This window comes from Filicampus tigris, chromosome 3, assembly GCF_054856515.1.
Source record: "Filicampus tigris isolate MCC_2025a chromosome 3, RoL_Ftig_1.0, whole genome shotgun sequence".
NCBI classification, from domain to species: Eukaryota; Metazoa; Chordata; class Actinopteri; order Syngnathiformes; family Syngnathidae; genus Filicampus; species Filicampus tigris.
In genome coordinates this window covers 18,314,134-18,342,079 of record NC_141219.1, presented here as the reverse complement: position 1 = coordinate 18,342,079, position 27,946 = coordinate 18,314,134, and the positions used below count along the sequence as shown (strand labels likewise).

General features: G+C 40.4%; 1 protein-coding gene across 1 annotated transcript; it reads left to right on the top strand.

Annotated features, from left to right (window-relative positions):
- Position 1: 1 nt before the first annotated feature.
- LOC147150149 (polycystin-1-like protein 2) lies at positions 2–27,489 on the top strand. Its single transcript, XM_086025586.1, has 41 exons — positions 2–333; positions 1,843–2,001; positions 2,092–2,277; positions 4,575–4,685; positions 4,822–4,969; positions 5,820–6,052; positions 6,128–6,538; positions 6,626–6,738; positions 7,537–7,672; positions 8,820–9,018; positions 9,606–9,717; positions 9,804–9,945; positions 10,691–10,879; positions 10,962–11,104; positions 11,232–11,411; positions 11,487–11,624; positions 11,730–11,879; positions 11,945–12,069; positions 12,150–12,270; positions 12,389–12,517; positions 12,596–12,821; positions 13,425–13,615; positions 13,704–13,934; positions 14,710–14,811; positions 14,886–15,064; positions 15,505–15,651; positions 15,751–15,950; positions 16,062–16,288; positions 16,671–16,884; positions 16,965–17,437; positions 17,591–17,687; positions 17,773–17,913; positions 19,144–19,329; positions 19,784–20,114; positions 20,189–20,322; positions 20,398–20,525; positions 21,939–22,099; positions 23,131–23,341; positions 24,714–24,815; positions 24,918–25,049; positions 26,568–27,489. The coding sequence occupies exons 1-41, from the start codon at positions 12–14 to the stop codon at positions 26,754–26,756; spliced, it is 7,449 nt and encodes a 2,482-aa protein (XP_085881712.1). The 5' UTR covers positions 2–11; the 3' UTR covers positions 26,757–27,489.
- Positions 27,490–27,946: the final 457 nt, after the last annotated feature.

Sequence of the window (27,946 nt, the reverse complement as noted above, 5' to 3'; positions counted from 1 at the left end):
GGTGCACAAAGATGGACCATACTACTTTTGCGGTCCTGGCTTTATTTTTTCTCTTTCTCAGCTTGACTTGCTTTGCGGCAGGAGAACCAGATGCTTTGACCTGCCCCGAATACCAAGAGAGCTTTGATGGCTCCTGCTACGAGTTTGTGGGTCTGCAGCGTCCTTTCCTCGGTGCCCAGAAATGGTGCGAGCGAGGAGGAGGACACGTAGCCTTCATCCTGAAAGACGAGACACAGCAGTTCCTTCAGCAGCACCTCGATCCACAAAGGGACTGGTGGCTCGGACTGGCGCCTGCTGCGCCAAACCTTACTCTGGACATTGCTGCCACACAGGGTGAGAGGTCACGTCACACAAACCTAACCAGTCATTGCACATAAATGTAACTTTGTGTTCCGCACTTCTTTTAAGCACGTTTCTATTAATTGGAGAGTTAGTTTAACCTGTAAACATGGTCGTTAATGCTTTGGAGAGATGATCCTGTGTTTCTCCTACAGTGGGTAAAGAAATAGTAGATCAACTCTTTTTAAAATATTGTGAATATCTAGTTAATCTTTAAAGGCTCAGAAACTATGTATAAGATTATAGCGTACGTCACATGCCTCACTGTTAATACAACCCTGGGATTTATTACTGCCAATTTACGAAAGCCTGGAAGTGATCTCAATGCAAATGGAGTGAATAGGAAAATATTTAATACCGTGGCGTCTTGACATACGAGTGAGTGACCCAACATCCACATTTTTCGAGAAACAGTTTGTCTTTTGGCTGATTTTTTGCTTTGAGTCGCGAGCATACATTTGAGATACAAGCGCTGAATGGTGGCAGCGAAGTAAACTAAACTCATTTCACAACAAGCAGCAGTTTGGCAGAGAATGAATAATTCTTCAAAATAGAGGTTTCAACCTGCCTTTTGAAGTTCACTGTCAAATTAAACATAAAATAAAAGGAATTACACATTGAGTATTTCAAACAACCAGAATAGTTGTGCCTCATTAAAGTCCATTCAATTTCATTCGAACAAAAAATGCAAAACGCCATAGACGGGCTGACGTAGCATCTGTGTTGCAGTTTTATAGCAATGGAATTTTGAACACAAACACTGGAGCAACAAATGTAGACAGACAATATAACAATACTCACCTTTGTGAAAAGTATTACTGCATCTGAACATGAGTTGTGAACTATCCTTCATGCGTGTCTGTGTCTGTATTACACTGCTCCCAGGTGGCCAAGACACACACACCAAATGTGGCAAAAACTGCCTATTTTTGTTACATTGTTTAATTATTTCATGACTGTATGTTTCTATACATACTGTAAGCACACAAACAAGCAAAGAGTGCTATTTTGTTTGTCTTGGAAAAAAAACACATCCCTGTAAAGAGTTATGAATAATGAAAATAATTTACTCACATTAGGATGAAGCAATGATCTTTGAATATACAGTGTGACGATTTTTAAAAATGACTAAATGAATTTCGAGGAATTTACAACAGCTGTTATCTCTTTAAGCAGGTTATGCCCGTCATAGAGGCATATAATTAAGTTTATCTGTTGACACACAGCCAGAACATAGAGTGTGACCCTGAAGGAGCCTGCAATAATTTCTCATTTGCTTGTCCTTATTAGGAGGCTTACTGTCAGGTTCTGTGATTTACAACTTCCTTTTTATTTCCCTTGACAGAGCATGAGTCATTATTAATAATGTGCTCTACACCCTTCTGCTGTGTTGTTATTTTGAGCCACAAAATGTTCCTTTCGGATGAGCATATTCGAAGTGTTTTTATATCAGATGGAACAATTAATGTGTTTTTTCCCCCCCTTGCTTATCATCAATACTAGTTTCTCTGGCATGGCTGGATGGCTCCGATGTCAGCTACAATAATTGGGCGAATGAGCCTGATGCACAAGCAACCTGTGGACATATCCTCAAAAAGTCAGGCTTCCGTTGGGAAGCATCAGAGAACTGTACGCAGGAACTTAGCTTCATCTGCCAGTTTGGTATATACACTCGCAGACAATCAATGGTGTTTTTGAGTTGATTGTTTCATCCAATTATAATTTTTTTTTTTTTGTCTGATATGGTTTCAGATTCTAGGAGATCTATTGCATGTGATGGCCAAAACGCTACATTGCAGTGCGGCTCTGGTCAAGTCATAGAAGTAGTTGATAGCTTCTATGGCCGAAAAACAATTCACTACTGTCGGACCAAACTCGCCACCACACCTCCTGCTCCGGAGGAGTGCACTTGGACAGATGTAGCAGACTCTGTGAAAGGTATTTGAATGGACGCATTATATTAATAAATAAATAAATAAATGTTCATCCTGTGCATAATGTTACTGTGGTTTAAGATTTTTTTATTTTATTTCTTTTGTACAGTTTGGTTGCGTATAACATTTTAGTGCATTACATTTGCATTTAATCATTTAGAGCTATTTGTTTTCAAACATTTATTTGCATTCAATTTTTATTTAACTTCTATGTGCGATGCATTTTCATTCAATCATTATTTAAAGAGGAAGTCAACCCACACATTTTTTTTTTTTCAAGAATATGTTCTGATTAATATTAAGGCATTCTGATTAAAGGGACGGCGGGGGCCATGTTTTCACTAACAAGTTCATTTTATATTTTTTTTGATCAGGAAAATGGAGTTGTCATTTTCTATTTTATCAATAAATTTGGGAGAAATTAGGAAATAAGTGACTCCATGAATAACGTCTCTTGTTAATGAAGAGAATATATATATAAATCAGGATATTTACAGAGACTGAAGTGGGAATGAGTGGACGTGCACATTTATTTGGACGAGGAATGGCCACAGTTTTTCGACCGACATCACACCGTGGAACTTAACAGCCGAAAGGGTACGTTCCAATGCGGCCACACTCGGCTGTGCAGTCAGCCTCCTTGCTGGAACTTTTTGTTTGCTGAACATTGACGCTAGCTGGCGGCTGCAAGCGGTGTCAGACAATGCACGTGACTGCTTGGTAGGCAACCCCGCGACATGAAGACACAGGCTCATGATCACCTCCACACGCTGCACGGACAGTAAGGAGCTAATGTTGTTGTGCTAACGCCTTTTGTTTTAACAGCCTGAAGCTAGTTGTTGCTATTAGCCGTCCCATAATACTACCTTTAGCCGGGGAGCTCCAATCTGCCTGCCCTGCTGCTCGCTGCAAGCCGCCGTCTCCCTCCTGGGAGTTGACACGAGTTTAGCGTCGCTAAATGTTCGAAATATAAACCAGTCGGGGTTCGTGTGCGCATTCATGCTCTTGTCCGCTTCAGCCTGTGTAAGTGGAGAAGCGATCGCCACCGTATTTTCGGTTTTGTAGAGGTGATCATGATGAGATCACGTTTTTATGTCAATGAATCCAAACTATTGTGCAGAACACTTTTATACTTTCACAGGTTGAAGTGGACAAGAGTAGTAATGTGCATTTGCATTTTGGCGGCGATCGGTCGCCGTCTTAGACAACAGAACTGACAAAGCGAGCAATATTACCACGCTTGGCTCCCTCCCGTGACGTGTATAGCTGAGACCGAAAATAAGCCACATCCCAAAAAGGGGCGGGGAAATTTGTCGTAAACCCAATCACAAAAAAAGCCCTTAAATCACTACAGAGTCTTTTGTAAACATTTTTCTGTACATGCAAAACTATTGTGTTTAAGTGCCAATGTTAAGCTCATCCAAGTGTCCCTTTAATATTATGTTTGTGGAATATGAGTTAAGCAGCAAAATGTAGCCATCTCAGGGGGCGGCCATTTTGTCACTTTTGTCGATTGAAAATGACATCACAGTTGCTCAGGGCTCAGATAACAACCAATAATGGCTAAGCTTCAGAAAACAGGTGAGCTGTGATTTATCGTTACCTGAGCCCTGAGCAACTGTGATGTAATTTTCTGTCGACAGCGATGGCTAAAAACATGTGGATTAACTCTTATTCCACAAACGCAATATTTATCAGAATTCCATGTTTCAAGTATTGGGCCTGCATAGAACATATTCTTGAAAAAAATGGTTAGGTTGACTTCCCCTTTAAGTACAGCTTTTTTAGTTTCCTACATCCAAGCGCAGTATTCATGTTCAAACTGTGCATAATGTTACACTGGCTTTCAATAATGTTAAATATACTGTAATGTTTAGGACTAAAACCTCTTTCATGTTTTACTTTTTAATGAATACTTGGGCCTGTCTTGTGTTTTGTGTTTTAATTTGTATTTTTGTTTGTTTTCTGGAATGCCACCACAAATGGCACAATGTGATAACTGTAAAACCGCAACTGGAACAACATACGAAAGGGTTGTGGTGCTCAGTAAAACATAAGGAATATAACTAGTTAAATAGTTTGCGAATGTTACAAATTCCATCCATCCATTCTCTGTACCGCTTGTCCTTATCAGGGGTAACCGACTCTGTCATTTCCAATGAGAAAATCTGTTTTGAATTCATTCTTGTCACTGAATAGATTGTGTTTGATTTTGGAGCTTGCTTGGTTTCGGACAAATGATCTGCTTCTTGACTTTTGAACCATCACTACAGACTCTCTTTGTCTTTTGCCTCGTTCCAGGCAGTTGTCATGGACTGCAGGCCTGCCAAGCGCCAGCAGATGCCAAATCTTATGGCGAACCCTGTCCTCTGTTGGGAAGTTACTTGTCTGTGGAATACCGATGCAAAGATGGTCAGATATATTAACGTCTCTGCTCCAATAGAAGTTACATGCTTGTGATGAAATCCTAACGTATCTGAGTCAATCACATAATTTTGAAAATGAATCTGTGTGTTTAATTATATTCAGTGATCTGATTCCTTCACAGGACTCCACCTGCTGATGAGTAAATTGGCGGCAGTGTTTGATAATGTTACTATCAATATCAAGTGGCTCCTGCAACCTTATGAGGGGAACCTTACATGCGCTCTGAATGCTGGTGATGGCTACACTATTGATTCCATCACCCCAGAAGAGTGAGCTCTAATTTGTTTCATAGTATGTTAAATACACACCTGCCAACCACAGCTGTATGACAACCTCCACTATCTCTTGATATCCAATATCAGTGCTGAACAGCATCTACCGCTGGTGTCAGGTGGAATCCTCGCTTCTCGAAAACCATCCCCTTTCAGGGATCCCCAAAAACGGCGTGCTTGTTCAACAATTGCTATCGCATAATCAAAGGGAGCAAGCAGTTTTCAACACATTAACACTTGTCAATAATTTGTTTAAATAAATAAATGAGAAACCGACCATATTTGGACTCATGGTTTCCACCTGACAGTGACAATAATCTGCCTTTTCAGCATAAATAGGAGTGGAAAACATAATAATGTTCCCTTACTGTCAATTAAAATGGAGCATTATGACCTACGTGGAGGCAGCTCTTATTATTTTGTTCAAGTGGTCATAACATTGGGACTGCTCAATGTGCAAACTACCTGCGCAATCCAATGAGGTGTCAAGCATCAGAGAAAATTATCCAACTTAATTTGTAAATGGCCAGAAAATTCTAATTTATATACAATCAATAGTTTATTTTCATCTATCAATCCCAACAATGTTATTATGACAGACAGAAAAATGAAATGCTCTCTTACACTTAGATGGTGGAAGCCGGAAGGTACAACTAATCTGTACATCCACCTGTTGCTATTCAAACAACAGAATAATAGCTTTGGGTTCAACTAACCAGGCACATTTTTATTTGATGGTCTACAGGGTGCTTTTTTCTCCATGTAAAGTATTTGCTTTGACTCAATAAAGGTTGGCAAACACGCTTAGGCGGTAGCCTTGTTGAACTTGTTTTCCACTTTCTGACAGAATGGAAAGCACATTGATGCACACATTCAAAACCCCTGGACTTTTCGTAGTCACAGTGGAGTGTTCCACCAGCGATTGGCATGTGACAGCACAAAAATCCATAAGCATTCAGGAGCCAGTGGGTCAGTTTGGAGATATCAAGTGCTATAGCACCAACTCGTCAGAAGGGGGCACTAACTGCAGCCTGCTCTACAGTGGAGGGCCTGTTGATGTTCAGGTCATAATGGAGGCGGGTAAGTCTCATTCAGTTGCAGGTTTGCCATATTCTAATATTTAATAACACTGCAAGTATTCTCTGTTCAAAATAGGTACAAACGTTAGTTACGTACTTCAACATAAGGACCTTTTACTTGCAAACTCCTCTGCTGACCAAGGGATCACACCCCACAACATTACACTGAATGCAAGTGCAGTGGAGCAGCTTGGGCGTGGCTGCAACAACCTGACTTTAAACGCTTCCAACAAGGTCACCAGGCAAACAGTGTCCACCGAATTTGAGCTGTGTCTGCTGGAGCCTGTTGAGGGGCTGCAGGCCTCGGTGGTAGCGGAGGACAACCAATGTCCCGACTCCAGTGACCTCATTATTGGTGTCTCGCTGGAACGTGGAGCCCCTGTGGAGCTTCTCTTTACACTGACTGTCGATAATGTCACTCACTCTGAGACCAGAAACATGCTCAATGGAAGCTTACAAATGTATACCTTTGGCAGACCAGTTGAAGGTACTCCAACCTAATTGCATGACCCAGCATTGATTCACACTGTGCGCATTTAAAGCCTCAGAATAACTTTTTCTTTTTTTAATGTAGGTTCATTTCAATTGAATGTGCAAGCTGTGAATGCTTTCTCTGCGTCAGATTTTAACGTGAGTTTAGAGAGCATATTCCTGGCATGCAAGAACTACTCTGACTCTGAAAACATGGTATGTACTTCACAACTACAATATAATAATGAACGGTAGCATGAGTTCTTTGTTAACTTGTGTTAGTTGTCATACACTCACTTGCCCCCCATTATAACTTTTTCTATTGAGTTTCTTCATTACAATAGCTTTATCATAGACTTTAAAAAGATAACAATTCTCATTTTGTCAGACAAGATTTTAGGTTGTGGTTGTAGTTCAAATGCGAGGTTTTTGTGATGTAAAAAACAAACAAACCGTAATTTAAAAAAATCCACCTGTGATCAGTAATGTGTACAAATAAAACATTTTGAGATGGTCAGTAAAAAAAAAACAGAAAAATTGTGAATGCATACATTAAGTGTGCTATGTTCAAAATTAGCCAATCACATTCAAACTCAAGTTAAATAGGATTCAGCACACACCCCCGCCATCATTTAAAATGCCTCTGGTTAAACCCTAATCAAGTTCACATGTTCTTGTAGGCTTTCCTGTTGTATTTTTATTTATTTTTTTGCTGTGTATAGTAGAAGCTTCTTGGCAATAATTATTTTTTGGAACTGTTCATAAAACCCTCCACCTTGTCTAAGGCCCAAGGTCCAGCTGAAGAAAAACAGTCCTAAAGCATTTTGCTGCCTTCACTTCTGTTCTTTTGGGTGATGACGAGTGTTGTACTTGCTCCAAACATACCTTCTGGAATATGGCCAAAAAGTCGAACCTTGGTTACCTCAGACCAAAACACACTTTCCCACATGTGTTGCAACCACTGTAATCTGTGGGTAATGAAGGCTCTATTATTGCTGTTATTTTCATTTTCAGACGACTGGTGAGTCTTACGACCTGAAAGTAATTTCCAGGCCAGAGTCTGCAGTTGACTACACTCAGAATGTCACCCTCAGTATAAATGGAAGTGTGTCATTGCCCAGCAAAGGACTCAAATTTAAGTGGAAATGTAGTAAGTGCAATTGTTCCCTTTCCTGGAAATGTTTAGTAACATGAATACTTCAAGACAATGGACAATACAGTACAGGATGTGCAAAGTATAGCCATAAACGTCCCACTCCATTTTTTAAATTAGGTAATTAAATAAATTAATCAGATGATTAAAATTGTTAAAAAAAAATTATCCCATAAAATCATTTGTTAATTGCTTTGTCTTATTTATTTTTTTTATTGTAAAATGAACCATTTTAAATACACTTTTACTCTTTTTTAATGTTACTCTTGTTTAAAAATGAGCTATTTTACTTATTTTAAGGTTACATTTTTGGGCTCTCTGTCTTACTTGAAGATCAAATGTGGCCCGTGAGCACAAAGTTTGCCCTGCTACACAGGGATGGTAATCAAACTTAAAGTGCAAGTCAGCCCAATTCTTTTTTTTAACAAGAATATGTTCTATGCACCTCCACTAGTCTAAACAGGGCATTGTGATTGATACTGTGTTTGTGGAATATGAGTTAAGCAGAAAAATCCACCCGTTTTTAGCCATCTCAGGGGGCGGTCATTTTGTCACTTCTGTTGACTGAAAATGACATCACAACTGCTCCAGGCACAGGTAATGACCAATCATGGCGCAGCTTCAGAAAATAGGTGAGCCGTGATTGGTCATTACCTGAGCCCTGCACAACAGTGATGACATTTTCAGACGTTCGACTGGTTCCACTGGTTCAAAGTCCACAAGTCTATATATCACTGCCGTTACTTATTTCAGAGCTCCCGGCGATCGACCGCGTCCGCCATTAGCCTACAGCTCGTAAAAAAATCCGCGACATCCTCCGCGGTCTCGCGGCACCGTCATTTGTATATTCTGATGCATTAAATTGGCCAAGAGACGGAGAATTGGATTTAAAAAAGACACAGACGTATCCGCTCTCCCGGCTTTAAAGGTAGAAAGAACCAACAGCGCTCCCGTCTCTAGTGGTAGAAACGCGGTTATGCGATCCCGTCCTTAATGGGTTAATATGGCTTGTAGCATTTTTGTGGGGGGGTCTTATGCTTACGTAGAGATATGACACCTACATAGTTATGGCTTGAACTTAAAGTTAATTCCTAACATTTTCTATACTGTGAATGACATTTGTCTTCTCTTTCTTCCCGTCCAGGAGGGGACTGCCAATGTAAAAACCAAACAAGTGACAAAACTCACGTGATTGACAAACAGTGCCTTCCGAATCCATTTGAGATGGCGGTCTACACTGTGACTGTGAAGAAGACAGTCTGGTTTAGGAAATGGGTCCAACTAGCTTCTGCTTCCAAGTGTATCACCGTTGCTCCAGAGGAATTAAAAAATGTCTCCATTAGGTAAAATCGTGTCATTTAAGGCCAAACACTTAATTATTCTATGGCTAATCTGCATGTGTCTTTGTACTGCATTTGTGCCAGTTTTAAAGCGGAAGTCAACCCAAACATATTTTTTTCAAAAAGTATGCCCACTAGTTGAAACATGGCATTCTGATTAATTTTGCGTTTGTGGAATATAAATTAAGCAGCAAAATGCACTTGTTTTTATCCATCTCTGGGGGCAGCCATTTTGTTTTCTGTCGACTGAAAATGACATCACAACTGCTCACAAGGACCAATCACGGCCGACCTGTTTTCTGAATCTGAGGCCTGATTGGTCGTTGTGAGCAGTTGTGATGTCATTTTCAGTCAACAGAAAACAAAATGGCCGCCCCCAATGACGGCTAAAAACGAGTGGATTAACACTTATTCCACAAACGCAATATTTATCAGAATGCCCTGTTTCAACTCGTGGGCTTGCATAGAACATATTCTTATGAATTCATTAAAAAAAATGTTTGCGTTGACTTCCACTTTAAGCATAAGTAGCAAACAATACTCTTGAAATTGATATTTTACTGTTTGGTTACTCACCTTTACAAACACAGTTGTGATAATTGCTCTTCAATTACTGTGAGCAACCCTGTAAAGCTGAGACTGAGCTGTGTGGCCACTTGCCCAGATGTGGATTGGTACATGGAGGATCCAAAACCACTGAGGGCAAGTCTGAATCCGACACTTTTGTCAATGTTTAACATTAATCTGCTGAATGACGACTGGAAAAAGTGATTTTCTACTTTTCCCAGGATGATCTCGAAACCTGTTACTCACGAGAAGGAAGAAGGCCGCTGATGAAGAAGCAAGAAGGCAACTCGGAGTTGCTTGTAAACAGCCAACAGCTGAAATATTCAAGGGACAATTTGTATAACATCACTGTGATTGTTCAAGGTGTGATTCTAAACTCATCTTTTGAATGCATTCTCAAAAATCCGTTCACGGTCCTACACAGTAGGAGTCAATTTCTGTCCCTACACAGGATAATAATTAGACTTTAAGGTGATGGATTTGTAGTTGAAAAATGCATAAATAATAATAATATCATTACCAAAGGAAACTATGAGACATTAGGTCAAGCCTTATTAAAGCGGAAATATACCCAAACATATTTTTTTCAAAAATATTTTTTTCAAAAATATGTTCCCAACAGGCCCACTAGTTGAAACATGGCATTCTGATTAATATTGCGTTTTTGTGGAATATGAGTTAAGCAGCAAAATCCACCCATTTTTAGTCATCTCAGGGGGCGGCCATTTTGTCATTTTTGTCGACTGAAAATGACATCACAACTACTCAGGGCTCCGGTAACGACCAATCATGGCTCAGCTTCAGAAAACATGTCAGCCGTGATTGTTCGTTACCTGAGCCCTGAGTAGTTGTGATGTCATTTTCAGTCGACAGAAATGACAAAATGGCCGCCCCCAGTGATAGCTAAAAACGAGAGGATGAACTCTTATTCCACAAATGCAATATTTATCAGAATGGCTTGTTTCAACTAGTGGGCTTGCATAGAACATATTCTTGAAAAAAATATATGTTTGAGTTGACTTCCACTTTAAAACTCAGCTAGAAGAATAGCTTTGTGTGACTTTTTTTTTGTGTATGTTTGCTAAACAATGCGTCTTTACCAAACCAGGAAAATCGGAGCAAGGTTATGCCAGGTACACCCTACCCATACCGGAGCCAGAACCCACTCAAGCTCCCACAGACCCAACATGTAGCATCTTTCCACTATCAGGCACTGTGCTTGACTCATTCGATATCACCTGCCAAGCTAGTTCTTTCTGTTCTTCAGGCTGTCTTTATTGCTTCAAGACAGACACAGGTGAGAAAAAGCAACTGAGTTGTGACGTGTGCAATTGTGGCTTCAAATGAATAACCAACCAACCTGCTCATTTGTCTTGAAGGCAAACATCTGCGTTGCAGTAATAAAGAATTTGTGAAATCGATCTTATTGCCTGTTGGAGACGAAAAGAACGATTACAATTTGTCTATTGTGGTAACTGTGAAAAATGAATATACAGAAGTTACCACAACTGTCCATACTCAGGTAATCACACATGACAAGAAATGGAAAGAACAAATGGACACACCTATCTTGCCTTATGAAAGCTCTTTAGGGGAAAAAAAGTTTTTTTTTAATGTAAAGTTCTTTTAAAAGTGTATATTTCTGAAAGGTCCGGAAAACCAACTCCAGTGCTTCCGTGGACACTCTCCAGTCAGTTCTAGAAGATACTGTCTCGCAGTTGGAGCAGGATGGTCTTCTCTCTGGTGAGGCCCTTGGCCAAATAGTTACCTCTGTAGCTGACATGCTCAACACCGAGGCTGATGAGGATCAGAAGGACGCAAGGACGAAGGTATGTTGGCAGGAGAGCATTGTGTCATGTAATAGCTGAGCCCCGTGATAGCTACGCATCCTTCCTTGACTTCAGCTCAGAGAACAGATGCTGACCAAAATGACAACAGTGCTGCTGGATTCCCCGTCAAACACCAGTCATGAGGTACAAGTGACAGCCAGAGCCGTAGCTGAACTCACACAGCGCTCAGATGAGCTTAGCCCAGCTGCCCAGGTACTGCTCAAATTTAGATTGGTCAGCTTTGGGAGAGGAATGTTATGATTCCCTGTGCGATGAAAGTCTGATCAACTCCAATTTATGTCTGTGATTCCACTTTAGCAAGAAGCAAGCTCACTGTTGGTTGACCTGAGCTCTTCCCTCAACATTATCAGTGTTAATCAGGATGGGAGTGGTGATGATGGAGAAGTTGTGGACGGAGCCGCACCAATAGTTGAAGCAGCCAGTAATATTTTGAATGCTTCGTCAAATGTAAGGGAAACAACTACCATTGCTGCCTTTGTTTGTTGTCATTTTCTAAATTACATTCTCTTCAGGAAAAAGTTTCCAATTCCCTTCTTACTGGGATGAGTAATGTACAGAATGCCTTGTTGAATCATAAAAAATTGAATGGGGATCCTATCATCATTGACTCTAATCAGATCAGTGTGTATGTAAACAGGTAAGAGCTGATTGTCTATAGTATTTATGCATACATAGTGATTGTAGTTGGAACTGCAAGTAAGCTTGTGTTTTCTGCAGAGTGTCTCCAGAAACTATGCAGATGCAGGATATAAACATCGAGAGGAGCAGTGCCTCGAGATTTTCGTTTCCGACTCTGCCTTCTGATGTTTTCTCACCAGATGAGCCTGTGGATGTCAGAGTAAGTGTATGCCATTTTGTGGAGCAGATATAAACTGATTTTTTTTTCTTTTTTTTAATCTGCCTAACAATTATGATAATTTTTGCACTGCAAAAATGCTGTATGTAATATCTCACAGATGATGAGTTTTGAAAAGAACCCGTACTCTTGGAAAGGTGGAAACATTTCGGGAACTGTGGGATCTGTCTCTCTCACAAGAACGAATGGCACTGTCATCCCTGTTAAGAATCTGCCTGAAGAGATTGAGGTAGTAGAAAGAAGCAACACTAAAAATTTGTTCATCTGTATCTGTACTAATGATTTTTTGGATTACTGGGGTTTTCAGATTCTCCTGCCCAGGCCGGACGTTGGGCAGGAGAATAGCACAGTTCTGGACCTGGCCAATTTCAGCACATTAATAATCGACGTTCCCTCACCTGATGTCACACTGGTGCTGAAAATGGAGCCCTCTGAAAACATTACCTTTGTGTTACTTCTTGGGTACAAGAATTATCCAACAAGTGAGGATTATGTGGCCAGAACTCAAATGCCTCTAGAGAATGTAAAAGAAGGTATGTTAAAAAACATTTTATTTTATTTTATATGTTTAATCGAACTATTCAGTTTTCTTGGATTAAATAAGGCCTGCCACACAACAAGTGATTTGGCCGAGCGCAACTGACCATTTGAGCGAACGCAAAATGAAATTTATGAGTATGATTGTATATCTACTGGTGGTGAATGGTGATATATGCAATTGTGCTCATAACTTTACATACCTTTATGGTACTGGTGTCAAACTCAAGGCCCAGGAGCCACTTCCATTTAAAAAAATTGAAAAATAGTTTAACGTTTTTTTTTCTTTTTTTTTTTTTACTGGTTTCTGATTTCATAAGTAGTTAGGCGCTCAAAATACATTTAAATGGATTCACAGTCATAACGGCCCATAGGAAAACCTAATTATGATGTGGCCCGCAACAAGAATGAGTTTGACACCCCTGTCCTAGGCAAAGTAAATTTATGAGCACAACTGCACATTTTCATATGGCCATTGAATAGTTCCCACATCATCCAGCATGGGTCATTTTCACTCATGATGCTGCAGGATGGCTGCCAATCACTTACTTATATGTTTGTCTTCGTTATCAACATGTCATTAATGTCATTTACCACAGAGGAAAAATATACTTGGGTCCTCAGTCCTAAAGACAGAACAGGAGATGCTGGTGCGCACTTTCTCGTCTTGAGGCCCAAAGTAGCGCCAGGTGTCAAATCTGTTAATGCCACAGTCAGTATTGTAACCATTGCTGCCCAGTGCAAGTACTGGGATGAAGAGGAGTCATCTTGGAGCGAAGATGGCTGCAGGGTAAGTGTGAAAACCTTTGTCCCATCCCATACAGGTATCTTATGAAAAGCATCCCCCATAGCTGGTTTTTCCTTTATTCTTTCTACAGGTTGGCCCACTCACGACACCTTTGCTCACCCAGTGTCTGTGTAATCACTTAACTTTCTTTGGCAGCTCTTTCTTTGTCATGCCAAACTTAGTGGATGTGTCACGCACTGCAGAGCTCTTCGCCACTTTTTTTAACAATCCCGTGGTTGTGTGTTTTGTGGGGGCCATTTTCTGTGCTTATCTTCTGGTGGTTATATGGGCGCGCAGAAAAGACATCCAGGACTCAACTAAGGTAAACCTTTAAAAATAGAATTGTGGTTTTATTTATGCTGTATTTTTCAGACGTTGTCCACTTAGAACTCACGATCTTATTTTAACATCTACACACCCCTGTTCAAATGCCAGGTTATAAGAAAAGCCTACTAGAACAACCAAACTTTATTTGGGGTGATCAGAGGCACTTTATATGATGGTAGGTCTGTACTGACTCCCATTTAACATGAGTTTGAAGTAATTAATTCTGAACACATCCACAATTATAAGGGTGTGTGCATACTTTTTCACAAACCTTTCAGATGATTATATTTCATTTTAATTAGCCTCTCGGAAAGATTTCTCATTTTTTCCAATTGTGTTGTACGGATTATAGGTCGCATTAATTTTTTTTTTTTTTTTTTTTTTTTAAATATCATATAACCTGGTATTTGAACACGGGTGTGTAAACTTTTTATATCCATTACTTTAGTACAATACATCAGCCCACAGTATTTTGTGATTCATTTAATTTTCTTCAATGCACGAGTAGCATGCATGGCCTTGGCCCTTCCCCCTTTAGAATGTAACAACTTTTGTTGTTGATGTTTGTCCCATAACAGTAAAATGTACTTGACTTATTCATCATCAAATTCTTCCAACTTCCTCAAAAAACTCCAGTTTATTAAGTAAGTAATAAAAGTAAAGCATTGGCTGTTCATCTCTGTAAAGCAGAACTTTACTTTAAAAAATCACAAATAGGGAAACAGGTGTCGCTCTTGCACGTTCCTGATATTGTTCGTATTAAATTAAAGGTCAAGATAACGGTGCTTGACGATAACGACCCACTGGCAGAATACTGCTACATGCTGACAATCGGCACAGGGCATCGCCATGGTGCATCCACCTCCTCACAGGTCAGTCACATGCTCCCGTCCTTGATCAATGGCAATGGAAATCATTATCTCTTAAAGGAAATATCAATTTCCAGGTCACACTAACCCTGCTGGGAACAGAGGGGGAAAGCGAGCCCCACCACTTGACTGATCTTGAGAAACCTCTGTTTGAAAGGGGCGGAGAGGATGTATTTCTCTTGACCACGCATTTTTCCCTTGGAGAGCTGCAAAGCATCAGGCTGTGGCACGACAACTCAGGAACACACCCTGCATGGTACAACAGTTCAGTTGATGGCTTCACTCTGTGATGTTAAACTCGAAGCCGGGCTGTGCATTCGGTACCTGAGCCTTCAGTGGGGACTCGTCTGACTTAAACCAATTCTTAATAAAATACCACCGTCAAGTCGAACTTGGCTTCTGACCTACCAGTCAGAGGATGGAAAAATATTGACGTAATTGAAGGCCAGGCAACTGGTTGTCAGAGGTGATTTTGGAGTCTGATTGGTTAAATACACAGTCGCATTGCTAATATAGTTTTAAGTCGCATCAGCCAGCACTATTGAGTCTAAAGGCCCTGACAAGATTACATTGATGGCAGAAGATAGAGGCTAAAATCTGATTGGACCAAAGAATTCGAACAGCCACGTAAACTACTGGAAGCCGTGCAACCTCGAGAAATGTTATGAAATAAAGAGGAATGAATCCTGCATGCAGGTATGTCAACAAAGTAATGGTGCAAGATCTGGAGAGTGGGCAGAAGTGGCACTTCCTCTGTAACTCCTGGCTTGCTGTCGATGTGGGAGATTGCACCCTCGACAAGGTTTTCCCGGTGGCCACTGAAGAGGATCTGAAGAGATTTAGGTCTCACCAGCTATCAGTGTGATCATGACGCATCATCCACAAATGGTTCCACTCTCGTGTCAGCTTTGATCTATTTTGATTTTTTTTTTTCCCTTCAAGCAATCTGTTCTTCATGAAGACAGCTAAGGATTTCCGTGACGGACACATCTGGTTCTCCGTCATCAGTCGGCCTCCATGCAGCACCTTCACTCGTGTGCAGCGAGTGTCCTGCTGCTTTTCATTGCTGCTCTGCACCATGTTGACTAGCATCATGTTTTGGGGCATACCCACGGATCCCTCGGAGCAGACCATGGACCTGGGTATGATCTGATTGTACACGGCATTCGGTGCAACATAAGCAAAGGTTTTCATGCTCGGTGTTTCAACAGGTTTCTTGCTAACGCAATCAGATGTTGTATATGTGTTTGCAGGTCACATCGAATTCACCTGGCAGCAGGTCATGATTGGAATTCAAAGTTCCATCATCATGTTTCCTATCAATCTCCTCATTGTGAGCATCTTCAGAAACACTCGTCCTCGGGAAAAATCTCCCAAATCAGACAAGACCAAGCAGGGGAAGACGGTTCGAGTATCTCCTTCGCAGACGTCTTCTCCTCAGAAAGAGCAGAAGGACATCACACCAGACACGGTGCTGAAGGTGAGGAAACGTCTCCGTCAGATTAAACGTAGAGTGGCACCCAGTACGTTGCAAACGTGGACCAAAATAAACCCTCCTTAACGAGAGATGTTGATCTTGCTTGTTGAATTGGGAAAAATCATACTTGTTAGTGTTTCAATCCTGCTCCGTGCTGCGCTTCACAACGTTAGCTTTGCCGGTATTAGCCACACACCGCGTGCTTTTTTTCACTGCCCTTCTAATTCCCAAATTTCCCAATGCAACTGAACTCTGACGAGTGAAAATAAATTTGGCCTGTAGCCACCAAAGAGTGATTAAAACAAGGTTTGGGTTTACATGTGGCAGGTAAGAACAAGCCATGAAGAATGTTTCCTTTCTCAACTTTTCTTGGTTTCTCCATCAGGACATAAAAAGAATAGCCCAGTCACTTTCAAAGGCCATGAGGAGTCCCCTGCCTCATTTGGAGCTTCGACCTGGTCAACAGACTGATATCAACACCCTTTTGTCTCTGGTGGAAGATATCATCAGGCAGCAAAACAGAACTTCCTCGGACTTTTACACAGATACCGCCAAAAGAGAACGCTCTATCCTCAGTCTAGGGGCGGTCGATCTTCAAGGTAATTTGCAATCTGAAAATACTTTTGAATAAATACTGGCAATATGATAACATCTTTCATTGCAAATTTCCAATGTGCAGAAAAGAGTGTTTGGGGCAGTCCAGAGAAGACCTCTGATGGGGTTCAGAAGAAAAGCAACAACAGCAGGTATCTATACAGGCAGCTGCGTCACGTTGAGAAGAAGCTGGGACTTCTGGGATCTTCCCGATTCCAAAACCCAGACAGCTACAACAAAGCCATGCAGCAAGTTCAGGGGATGAAGAATCTGCTGGAGTTTCACCTGCCGTCACACAGCCTAGACGGAGAACAATCGGAGCGTAGTCCCAGTCCAGAGGAGATTGCCAGCAAGGGCACTGCCAAGAGATGCTTTCAAGGGGGGCTGCCGTGGTGGTTTGTCTTTGTAGGCTGGATATTGGTGATAGCAACCAGCGGGGTGTCCGGATTCTTTACCATGATGTATGGGCTGACCTATGGGAAAGATCGTTCGATAAGCTGGCTGATCTCCATGGTGGTGTCCTTCTTTGAAAGTTTGTTCATCACACAACCTCTCAAGGTGAGGACAGTGAAATGCAGAGTGATTTTTTTCTTATGTGAAAACAAGGTCTGAAATGTTCTGAAAATTGAATCCTGGAAAGAAACTATTTACAAAAATGTGAAAGGTGTACTCACTCTTGTGAGATAATGCAAGGAAAAATATCTGTTACAGGTTCTTGGCTTTGCTGCTTTCTTTGCGCTTGTTCTGAAGAAGGTGGATCAGGAAGAATACGGAGAGCCTCAGATTGATGAGAGCTTTAAGAATTCTGGTATCTTATTGGTGCATTTCACTTTTGCTGAACTGTTATATGCACACATGAAAGACTGAGCACATCATTTTAATGTGATGCTCAGATGATCCTGATGGGGTGCGAGCAGCACGGAGGGACAGCACGTGCAGCTTCTACCAGCCGCCACCTCCAACGGACATAGAGAAGATGAGGAACAACATGATTAAAGAGCAGAAAGTCTTTGCCCTCATTAGGGAAATTCTGGGTAGGAATCCACACTGATTTTTTTCTATGCATATTGCTGTACAATATGCCATTATAAAGTACAGTGGTCCCACGAGATACGAACTGTCATTCAACAGATTTTTTTACTTTGACTTGCGAGTAAAAAATTGAGATGCGAGCGTTAAATGGTGGCAGTGAACTGAACTCACTTCAGTTAGCTTTCAAAACCTGAAGTTTTCCCAGAAATTCAACACCTACAAAATAATGAATATCTCAGCCCCTGTAGCAGACAGAAACATAATTCCAAAAGATTTTGAGACCTTAGACATGTGGCTAGCACACAGGTCCGAGTTTATTCATCTTTACTGTTTCAATCGAAGATGTAAAAATAAAGTGTCAGTGTAAGAGAAGCACTAATTTCAATTTTAAAAATCCAGTGGTAATTACCATCCTCTTTTCTGTTACAAAGACGTCGATATTGTCATTATATGCAAACATATCTACTGGTTCAAAGTCCACAAGCGCATCGTCTATATCACTGCCGTTACTCAAAGCCCCGCGATCGATGGCATCCGCCATTATGACTCGAAAGAATTCCAGAACATCCTCTGCGGGCTCACGACACCGTCACGTGTATATTCTGATGCATTTCATTGGTTAAGAGATACAAAAATTGGATTAAAAAAAAAAAAAAGGAAATGACATATATGCTCTCCGGGCTTTAAGGGTAGGAAGACGGTTATGCACTCCCATCCTTAATGGGTTAATGCTGACACATAATGTGAACCGGTAGCTTAATGCTACCACATAACGAGAAATGCCATAGATGTGCTCATCAAACTAACATCAACGTTGCGGTAGCTGTACACCTTTAAACTGCTTTTTTTTTTTTTTTTTACATAAACGGTAGCAACACACACAGACAGACAATAGAACAAAACTCACAGGCATATATAGTCTTTATCCTTTGTGAAAACAGTCTACCTGTAATTTTACTGGTAGCAATGTCTATTGAAATGAAACAAAAATGTGGCAAAAACAGTTTGATTCTTTCCATTCTATTTAATTGTCATTACTGTAATTTTGTGAAAGTACAATATTATTGTCTGCTATTTTGCTTTTTGTTTTTGGGGGACAGACTGGAACATTAATGGCTTTTCCATTCATTTAATTGGGAAAAGATTATTTGCGAAATGACTTTGAGTTCCAAGCGTGGTCACAGAACATTTTAAGCTCTCAAGGTACACTACTGTATTTGCTTGTCATGCAGCCTACATGGGATTCATGTGGATGTTGCTCCTGGTGGCGTACGGACAGAGGGATCCCAACGCTTACTTCCTGACCCAGCACATTCGCCAGAGCTTCAGCAAAGGCATCTCCGACACTATGAGCATACAAGATGTGTTCAACTGGGCAAACACATCTCTGCTTAGCAACTTGTTCGGAGAACATCCAGGTGATGCTGATGTGTTCTTATCCACGTTAAGTATCTTAGGCGGAACCACTGCACTATAGTCTTTAATTTGAACTTCTCGAAAGTTTTGAATGGATGTGTAATTTTTCAATATCTCAGTACTTTTTGCGCAACTTGATATTTATTCTGAGATGGAGCCAAATGACAAGATCCATGAATAGACCAGTACATTTCCAAGAATGTCCAACTTTATGCCTTTCTGTGACTCCTCCAGTCTCTCAGTATCACTGTTGCAGGCTGCTGATGACACTCTGAGCTCACTTGCTAAAGGTTACAGTGCATTTCAGGTCCAATCTGAAATTGAATCCCCAACATTTTGTAAAGTAGTGTATGTCATTCTACACTACAGATTGAGAATTTTGCAAGGAAAAAAAAACGGCGCAATTATTGTAAATGCTATGACTAATTGTGCTTTTGTTCTTGTTGCGGGTGACAGGCTTCATCACAGACGGCAACTCAAAGCTTGTGGGTAACGCTCGTCTCCGCCAGCTGAGGGTACGGAAAAACTCTTGTCATGTGGCGCGTCGCATGCAACATGGAGGGCATGACTGCCACTCTCTGTACTCGTGGGAGTCCGAGGACATGGGCTCCTACAGGCCAGGCTGGAGTTACCACGAGGCCGATAATACATCGGTGAGCCTCCCCAGTCCCTGGAAGTACCAGTCCCAGGGTAAACTGAGGTCCTACCCCATCTGGGGAAGCATGATGCTCTACAGGGGAGGAGGCTTTGTGGTGGATCTCGGACCAGATTTAGATAATTCCAGCAGGTTGTTTCCAACTACACTTGTGTATTTTTAACATCGTGACCAATTGATGTAACTTAACCGTGTTCTCCCACCAGATCTCTGCAGTATCTGTATGAAAACCGCTGGTTTGATGCGCACACTCAAGCGATCATTGTTGAGTTCACCGTGTACAACGCCAACGTCAACCTCTTCTGCATTGTCACACTCATGCTAGAGACCACGGCTATAGGTAAAGTGTCAACGATGCGCTGTGAGACAGACACTTCAACCGCTCTGTTTTTAATATCTGTCTGTTTCATGTCAGGGGCTTTTCAGTTCCGTAGTGAGCTCCAAAATGTTCGCCTGTACCAATCAACGGGGGGCCTCCACATCTTTGTCATGGCCTCTGAAGCCATCTACTTCCTCTTCATTCTGTATTACATGTTTGTTCAGGTATGCGCATTGAAGATGTATCAGCGGTAATTTGGCATTTACATTACGCTTGGGTGAAGTGAGGGAAAAAAGGAAATCCACGCTCACCGATGCACTTCCAGCCACTTGGTGAACGGGATAAGCATGAAACCTCATGAATACAAAATGAAAGTACTCGCGAAGAGCAACGAAGACTCTAATGCAGAACTATCCGTGCGGTAAATTGCCAGCCGGAGTTACAGGCAGAACACCTGATGTCACTCACTTGACCACTCCCTCATAAAGGCGCACGTCAATACACAAATACACTACTGCAGTGGTTCTCAAACATTTTACACCCAGTACCACCTCAAAAAATACTTAGTCTAAAAGAACCACCATAATGGCCAGCATGTGCTATACATGGAAAGTGAATGGCTAGAAGCTTCATTTTAATGTTTGATTGCAATTCATCGTTTTAATGTTGGAAATTCCAATTGTTTTTAATTCATCGATCCTTATGCATACCACTAGGGGGGGCCCCACATACCACTCGTGGTACTTGTGTCACACTTAAAAAAAATATCACTGCACTACAGTGTGTGCATGGGTGTATGTGAGACTTCAGTCTAATAATACGCTTAACAAGAACGTTATATTTCTATGCATTCTCTTTTGTTATGTTTTTATATTTATATTTTATAACAGTGCAGAATGAATGAATGAACACGTGTATTGGTCACTTCATAAAATGGTCTCAAATAAAAAATGTACACAACCAAAGGCTGGGACGGAAGCTTCAGCTTTTGGTGGCCCCCCTTATTCACTTCTCTCAACTTCATCTGACCATATTATCGCTGTCCTGTGAAAAACACTTACCTCCAATTTTGGAAACTTTTTTAATATCCACTTTAATACGACATCTGTAACGGGGAAATATGTCATGTCATGTCATTTTCCAAACCGCTTATCCTATACAGGGTCGCGGGGAGTTGCTGGAGCCTATCCCAGCCGTCAATGGGCGAAGGCAGACTACACCCGGAACTGGTCGCCAGCCAGTCGCAGGGCACACATAGACACTGTCACTGAGCGGGAATCGATCCCACGCTGCCCGCACACAACTCGGGCGTGTGTACCACTACACTATCAGCGGACTCGGGGAAATATGATTCATGTAAAAATAAGAAAATGAAAAAAAATGGAGATGTGTTTTTCACATGACAGCGACGATATGCATCTATTTAACAAAACATGGTGGTATTTTTTTTTTGTTTTTTTGTTTTTGTTTTTTAGGGACGGGGGGCTGGAATGGATTGATGGCATTTCAATTCATTTCAATGGGCAAAAGTGGTTTGAGAAACTATTTAATTGGATGAATGAGTTGCGAGCTTGGTCACGGAACAAATTAGTACACTTGCAAGTCCAGGTTTCACTGTATTTCAAATGTGCCGGCAGGCAAAGCTGATGAAGCAACAGAAATGGGCTTATTTCAAGAGTAAGTTGAATCTGCTTGAGCTGGCAATCATACTCCTCAGTTGGAGCGCACTGTCCGTCTTTATCAAGAGGACTCTGCTGGGGAAGCGAGACATGGAGTACTACCACAATCACAAAGATGAGTAAGTTTTACACATTGTGACACACTAGACACGCACTTATCTTGTGTTTGTATTTGGAAGTAAGTGAGAATTCTGTGGAAGTTTAAAGATATTTTTTCTTACTATATTGTGAAATTGTATTGCTACCACCCCAGGAAAAAAAGATAAAATATCAGGTTATAACGTGATAAATTTCACATTTTAACATGGTAAGTCTCACATTTTAACGTGATAAGTTTGGTTTCCACTTTTGGCAAAACAAAACGAAGCATACAAAGTTCAGGTCAGCAGTGGACTCTTATGTAGGTATGTGGATCTTCCTTTTGATTACATTTTTCAAACACTTGACCTTGCTTTTATAGAGGAGAGGAGCAGTATACCATAGTTACCTTGCTTGTAACTTTGATTCAAAATACACAAAAAGCTACCTGAACTGGAAGTCAAACTTTCACATTTTAACATGTAATTTCCATGTTAGATGATAATTGTCACTTAAAAAAAAAAACTATCACATCCTAATGTGATCAATTTTAAAGTGATAAATTTCAGGTGTGTTATCACATTAAAACATGTTACTATTATAAGGTGTAACGTTTTAACATGAAAAAAATCATGTTAAAATATGAAATTCATCACTTAAAACTTAATAAGTTATGTTAAAATGTGCAACGTGTGACCTCGCGTTCAGGCCACTGGCAGAGTCCCTTTCGTGTCTTACACAGTAAATCAAACATACTAGCTACGTAAGTATGCTGCTCTTCTATAATACTGTAAAAAAAAAAAAATAAGGCCATGCGCTCAAAAAGAAGACACGCATACTTATACAGGGCTCTGTCAGTGACCTGAACTGGTAGAAGTTGCTTCATTTTATTTTGCTGGATGAAAAAGTTAAACTTATCACGTTAAACGAGAAACAGGAAATTTATCACGTTATACCATGATATTGAACCATTTTTTTGGGGGGGTGGGAGGTGGGGGGGGGGTGTTATCAATCTGTCCAAGCTAATAAAACTTTTATTATAAACAGTAAAATAAAATTGCATTGTCGCCAGATACGCCAGTTTCCATGAGACAGCCAAGGCTGATGCAGTGCTGGGCTATCTGATTGCCTTCCTGGTGCTGCTGGCCACAGTCAAACTGTGGCACCTGCTGAGACTCAACCCTAAGCTGCACATGATCACAGCAACGCTCCAGCGAGCCTGGACTGATATCTCTGGCTTCCTGGTGGTCATGACCATCATGTTTCTGGCCTACTCTATCGCTGTGAGCAGTTTCCCACACTGCAAGAGATGATGTTTTTCTTTCTAGCTTGATGTTATTCTGTGAACAAAGCCCCCCAAAAATCAGATCATAACAATCCTTAGATGCTATGGAAATATCTCCCCTAAGGGTTTTGAGGACCATTATGATGGCATCAGAGCTATTTGGTAGGGTAGTACAATAAGTGATTTGATCTTGTGGTGAAGCCATAACGTTGTTGGTTAATTGCTCTTGTATTTATGTTGTTAGCTTTTATTTCCTGGCAGGAAAGTACAATATTCTTAGTCAAAATTGGCTTTTATTTTCTGGCAGGCAAGTACAATATTTGTCAGAATTGGCAATACTATCAGTCATCATTATAGCCTTCACAAAATAAGGCATAATATAGGCCTGCAGAGAGGTTGCAATAGTAGGTATACAATTTTTGCAACCGAGCTAGGATAACACATAACACATATGCGCTTCAATGTAGTCGGACTGCACAATTATTCTAATTACTTGTCATTATTAAACCATTTTGGCAGCCACAATTATATGAACGTGATCATCACCGGTATTTACTAGTGCTGTCAAGCGATTAAAAATTTTTACCTAATTAATTGCAAAATTTTCCATAATTGATCGGGATTAATCGTATTTTTCAACTACTAATTTTTTTACGAAGCTTTAGAACAGATATTTACTTGAGTAAAATCTTGGAATTAATGTAGAATTTTTAAAAAAAGTATTTTACTATTCAAAGACTGTTCTAATAGCTTTCTTTGATCCTTGAATAAGATTCTATGTGTGAAACACAACTGTTGAACGACACACCAAAGATGTACAACTAATACGGTATTTAAAATTGGATTTGCATAGTGCGCAAATTATTTGGGATTTCTCCAATGAGCCGTCGAGCAACTTGTCAAAGTAAAACTATGTAAAAGTCCATCTTTGCGCCAGTGACTATCCTCTAAGTTTGCAAAGTGAGCAGAGGTCAGCTGCCACAGGAAGTACATACAACAGAGTTGAAACTGAGTTATTTTTTTTAGTGCGTTATAAAATTTTAATTAATCTCCATAGTTAATGCTTAAACTTTGACAGCCCTAGTTTTTAAAATGTGGGCTCTGCTACATATCTAATCAGACACTTTCTCAACCAGTAGTCAGCCAATCACCAGGGCAAGCAAGGCAATTTTGAGTTTTTTTGCACTGAAAACCGTCTGCATATTTATTGAAAAATACTGTAGTAAGAAGATGTCTTTCCTCCTATGATGAATAATTCTGATTAATAACCATGGTTACAATATTGATCAAAATAATCGTAATCATCATTTTGGCCGTAATCTTGCAGCCTTACCCTGTACACTGTATAATGCTTTCATTCTGTTTTTCAGTCCAACCTTATGTATGGGTGGAAGTTGTACTCCTATCGCACTCTATTTAATGCTGCCCAGACTATGGTCAGCCTGCAGCTGGGCATCTTTAACTACGATGAGGTAAGAATTGTGCTCTTTCAGCTTCAAAACCCTCAGATTGTGACAAATGATATCTGCATCTTAATATACATCCATCATTATCTTCCTTGTTGTATCTGAAAGATTCTTAATTACAACCCAATCCTGGGTGCCTTCCTCATCGGCTCCTGTATCGTATTTATGACGTTTGTGGTGCTCAACCTCTTCATCTCTGTCATCCTTGTGGCGTTCAGTCAAGAACAGATACATCACAAGGTAACTGCCTCACACAGATCCCAAATTACAGTATGTATGTCAACCGTTGTCAAGGAAAGATCCAAACCATGATATCGATGAGCAATTGTTCATAATTACATTTCACAGAATCTCTCTTTACACATCTAGTATGTCTTTTTTTTAAATCAGAGGTCGCTAAAATTGTACTCAAGAGTGCTGTTACTTTACAATAATATGAGTCAGTAAGTAAATGTAAAAAAATGTCCAAATAATAACTTGGGTAAAAGTATCCATTGAATACTCAAGTACTAAATAACTTTTTTTCATTTTTATTTTAAAAGAAAAAAGCTTTGACAAAAATATTAAATCCAAATATGCAATTTCCAATTTTTTCCAATAATGTCACTTTAAAAATATACTTTGCAAATAAAATAAACTAAGGCACATGGCATTATTAGTTCTATTATTATGTGCAGTTTGATTAACTTCTGCAGATGAATTTAACCCACACGCAGTCTGTAGTACTCGGTACGCTATGAGGTGGCAGCCCCACCAACCGACTATCCTGCGGAGGGCTAACAACTCACCCAACTCACCTCCTTGTTACAAAACTGACCAGAGTAAGAAGCCGGACTGACCCGCACAGTTACGGACCTTCGTCGTAGGACCCTTGTTGCCACATGGAATGTCCAGACACTCCTTCGCCCCGGAGCTGCCACCCTCGCTGCCCCGAGATCTCTGCCGCTACATCTGCCTGGCAGGGCTCTGTGAGGCTCGATGGCAAGGCAATGGCAAAACAACAGCAGGCGGCCATTGCTACATCTGGAATGGCCCCGAGAGTCGGACCGGCCTTTATGGCATGGCTTTTGCCATCCCAGAAGACCTCCGGAGGTCCCTCTTCAGCTGTTCACCCCTAAGCAACAGACTGTCTGCTCACGGGCAATTTTGCAGAGATTAACATTTTGTAAATTACACACAGATGAGACAGCCTCTTGTATGTTTCGCAATTCCAAGTGGAGCTGTTGTCAGCTGAAATGTCAACATTTTAAGGCAGGCACCAATGATAACATGTGACAGCTGCCTTTTTTAATTAATTTATTTATTTTTTAATAGTCCATCCATTCATGTTCTATTCCGCTTATCCTCATTCGGGTCACAGGTGAGCTGGCGTAAGGTAAATTTAGATTATCACCAAACTTTGCTTCTCTGCGGGGCCGTGCGGAGGACTGTGTGTAGTTATGTGACTGCGTGGCTTCATTTGATTGGCCAAATGGAGACAAATGTCACTAGCAGTTAGAGTCCATCCGACGAAGTAATATAGATCTCATGAGCAAAAGTAAACAACTGTAGATAAAAATGCCAGTTGTTAGCAGAATATTTGTCAAAGGAGTAAAAGTCGTGTTTCTTCTGAACAAAAAAATAGTACAAACAGTCATGTGAAATTAAAAAGTGTGTTGCATAAAAACTACTCTGACAAGTAGGTTTATGCCAAAAGTTACTTGAGTAAATGAAGCTCTATACTGATACTGGCACTGAATTGATTGTGATTCATTGCAGCCATCCGAGGAGGAAGAGATTGTGGACATGATGATGATGAAACTTTGCAGTCTGTTCGGAATCAAAAGCAAAAGTAAGCAAGGTGACGATGGACTGACTGAGAAGGCCCGACTTTCATGCGCTTCAAATAACGGAATCGCTACAATTTCTCCAGGGCGTGTTGACAAGGACTCTTATGTTCTACTTTAGTCAACATAATTATTATCCTGTATGCTGTAACACTGTGTGTGCTTTGCTGCTGTTGTTGCTTTTCATGGTTTGCTTCATTCTGTGCCATTGCGCAATCATGACTGTATGCCAGGGCCTGTGTAAGCATTACTTGTGGACTATGTTCTTTATTATGTCTAATCTAGTGTATGAGAATCTGAATCAGTTTGACAATGTAGAGATTGATAGGTATCGTATACATTGAAGCACTGCTTTTATGCTGCAGCTGCTGTATGTATCAAGTCAACTTGTGTCATGATGGTGATTCTGTAGAGTAGTATTTGCTTCAAGTGGAACATTGTGTTGACATCAACGTGACCGCTGAATTCCGGAATTTTTGTTACTCCGTTAACCACTAAATGGGGCATTTTTCCAGTAGCGTAAATGTATTCATCAATAATCAAATGGCTTTATTGTGCAACACACAAAAAAATCAGATGCTGAAACATACAACAGGTACAACAGTACTGAACGTAATTGATTTATTGTTGATTGTATTGGAAGTGGTTAAAAAACATGAAACATGAAACAAGCATGCAAGCAATTGTCTAAATGCCATTTCAGAGAATAATATTATCATGACTATTTAAGTTAGTAAATTAGGTAAGTAAATTTAGTCTGGAGGACTGGGTTTCCCCAAACTTAAAGTAAATTGTGTTTTCCTCCCTGGACACTCAACAAAAAGTGAAGAATTACCAAGAAAAACAATATTATATTCAATAAACTAAGCAGATAAGCCCCCATGGCTTTTTCAGTTATTCTTGACGTGTGTCTTGCTTCCACTGTCTTCTTTGGTTTATAAGTTACTTAACATTTAATTCAATATATTTGCATTTAATCTTCAAGAATGGTTTGTTTTTAAGCATTTATCTATGTACAATTTGTATTTATGTGCAATACATTCTGACTTAGGATTTTTTTTTCCGCCTCCTACATTTAATCGTGGCGTTAATGTGCAAAAAGTGCATAAAGTTACAGTGGGCCTACTATTGCTGTATTTTGATGTTGGTCATATTGGTAGTTCTTGGAGCGGTTGATATTTGTTTACAGTTTACTGGTAGTTTCCAGCTAGGGTTAGGGTTTTCAGTTAGGGTTTCAAACTAGGGTTAGGGTTTCCAGCTAGGGTTTTCAGTTAGGGTTTCAAACTAGGGTTAGGGTTTCCAGCTAGGGTT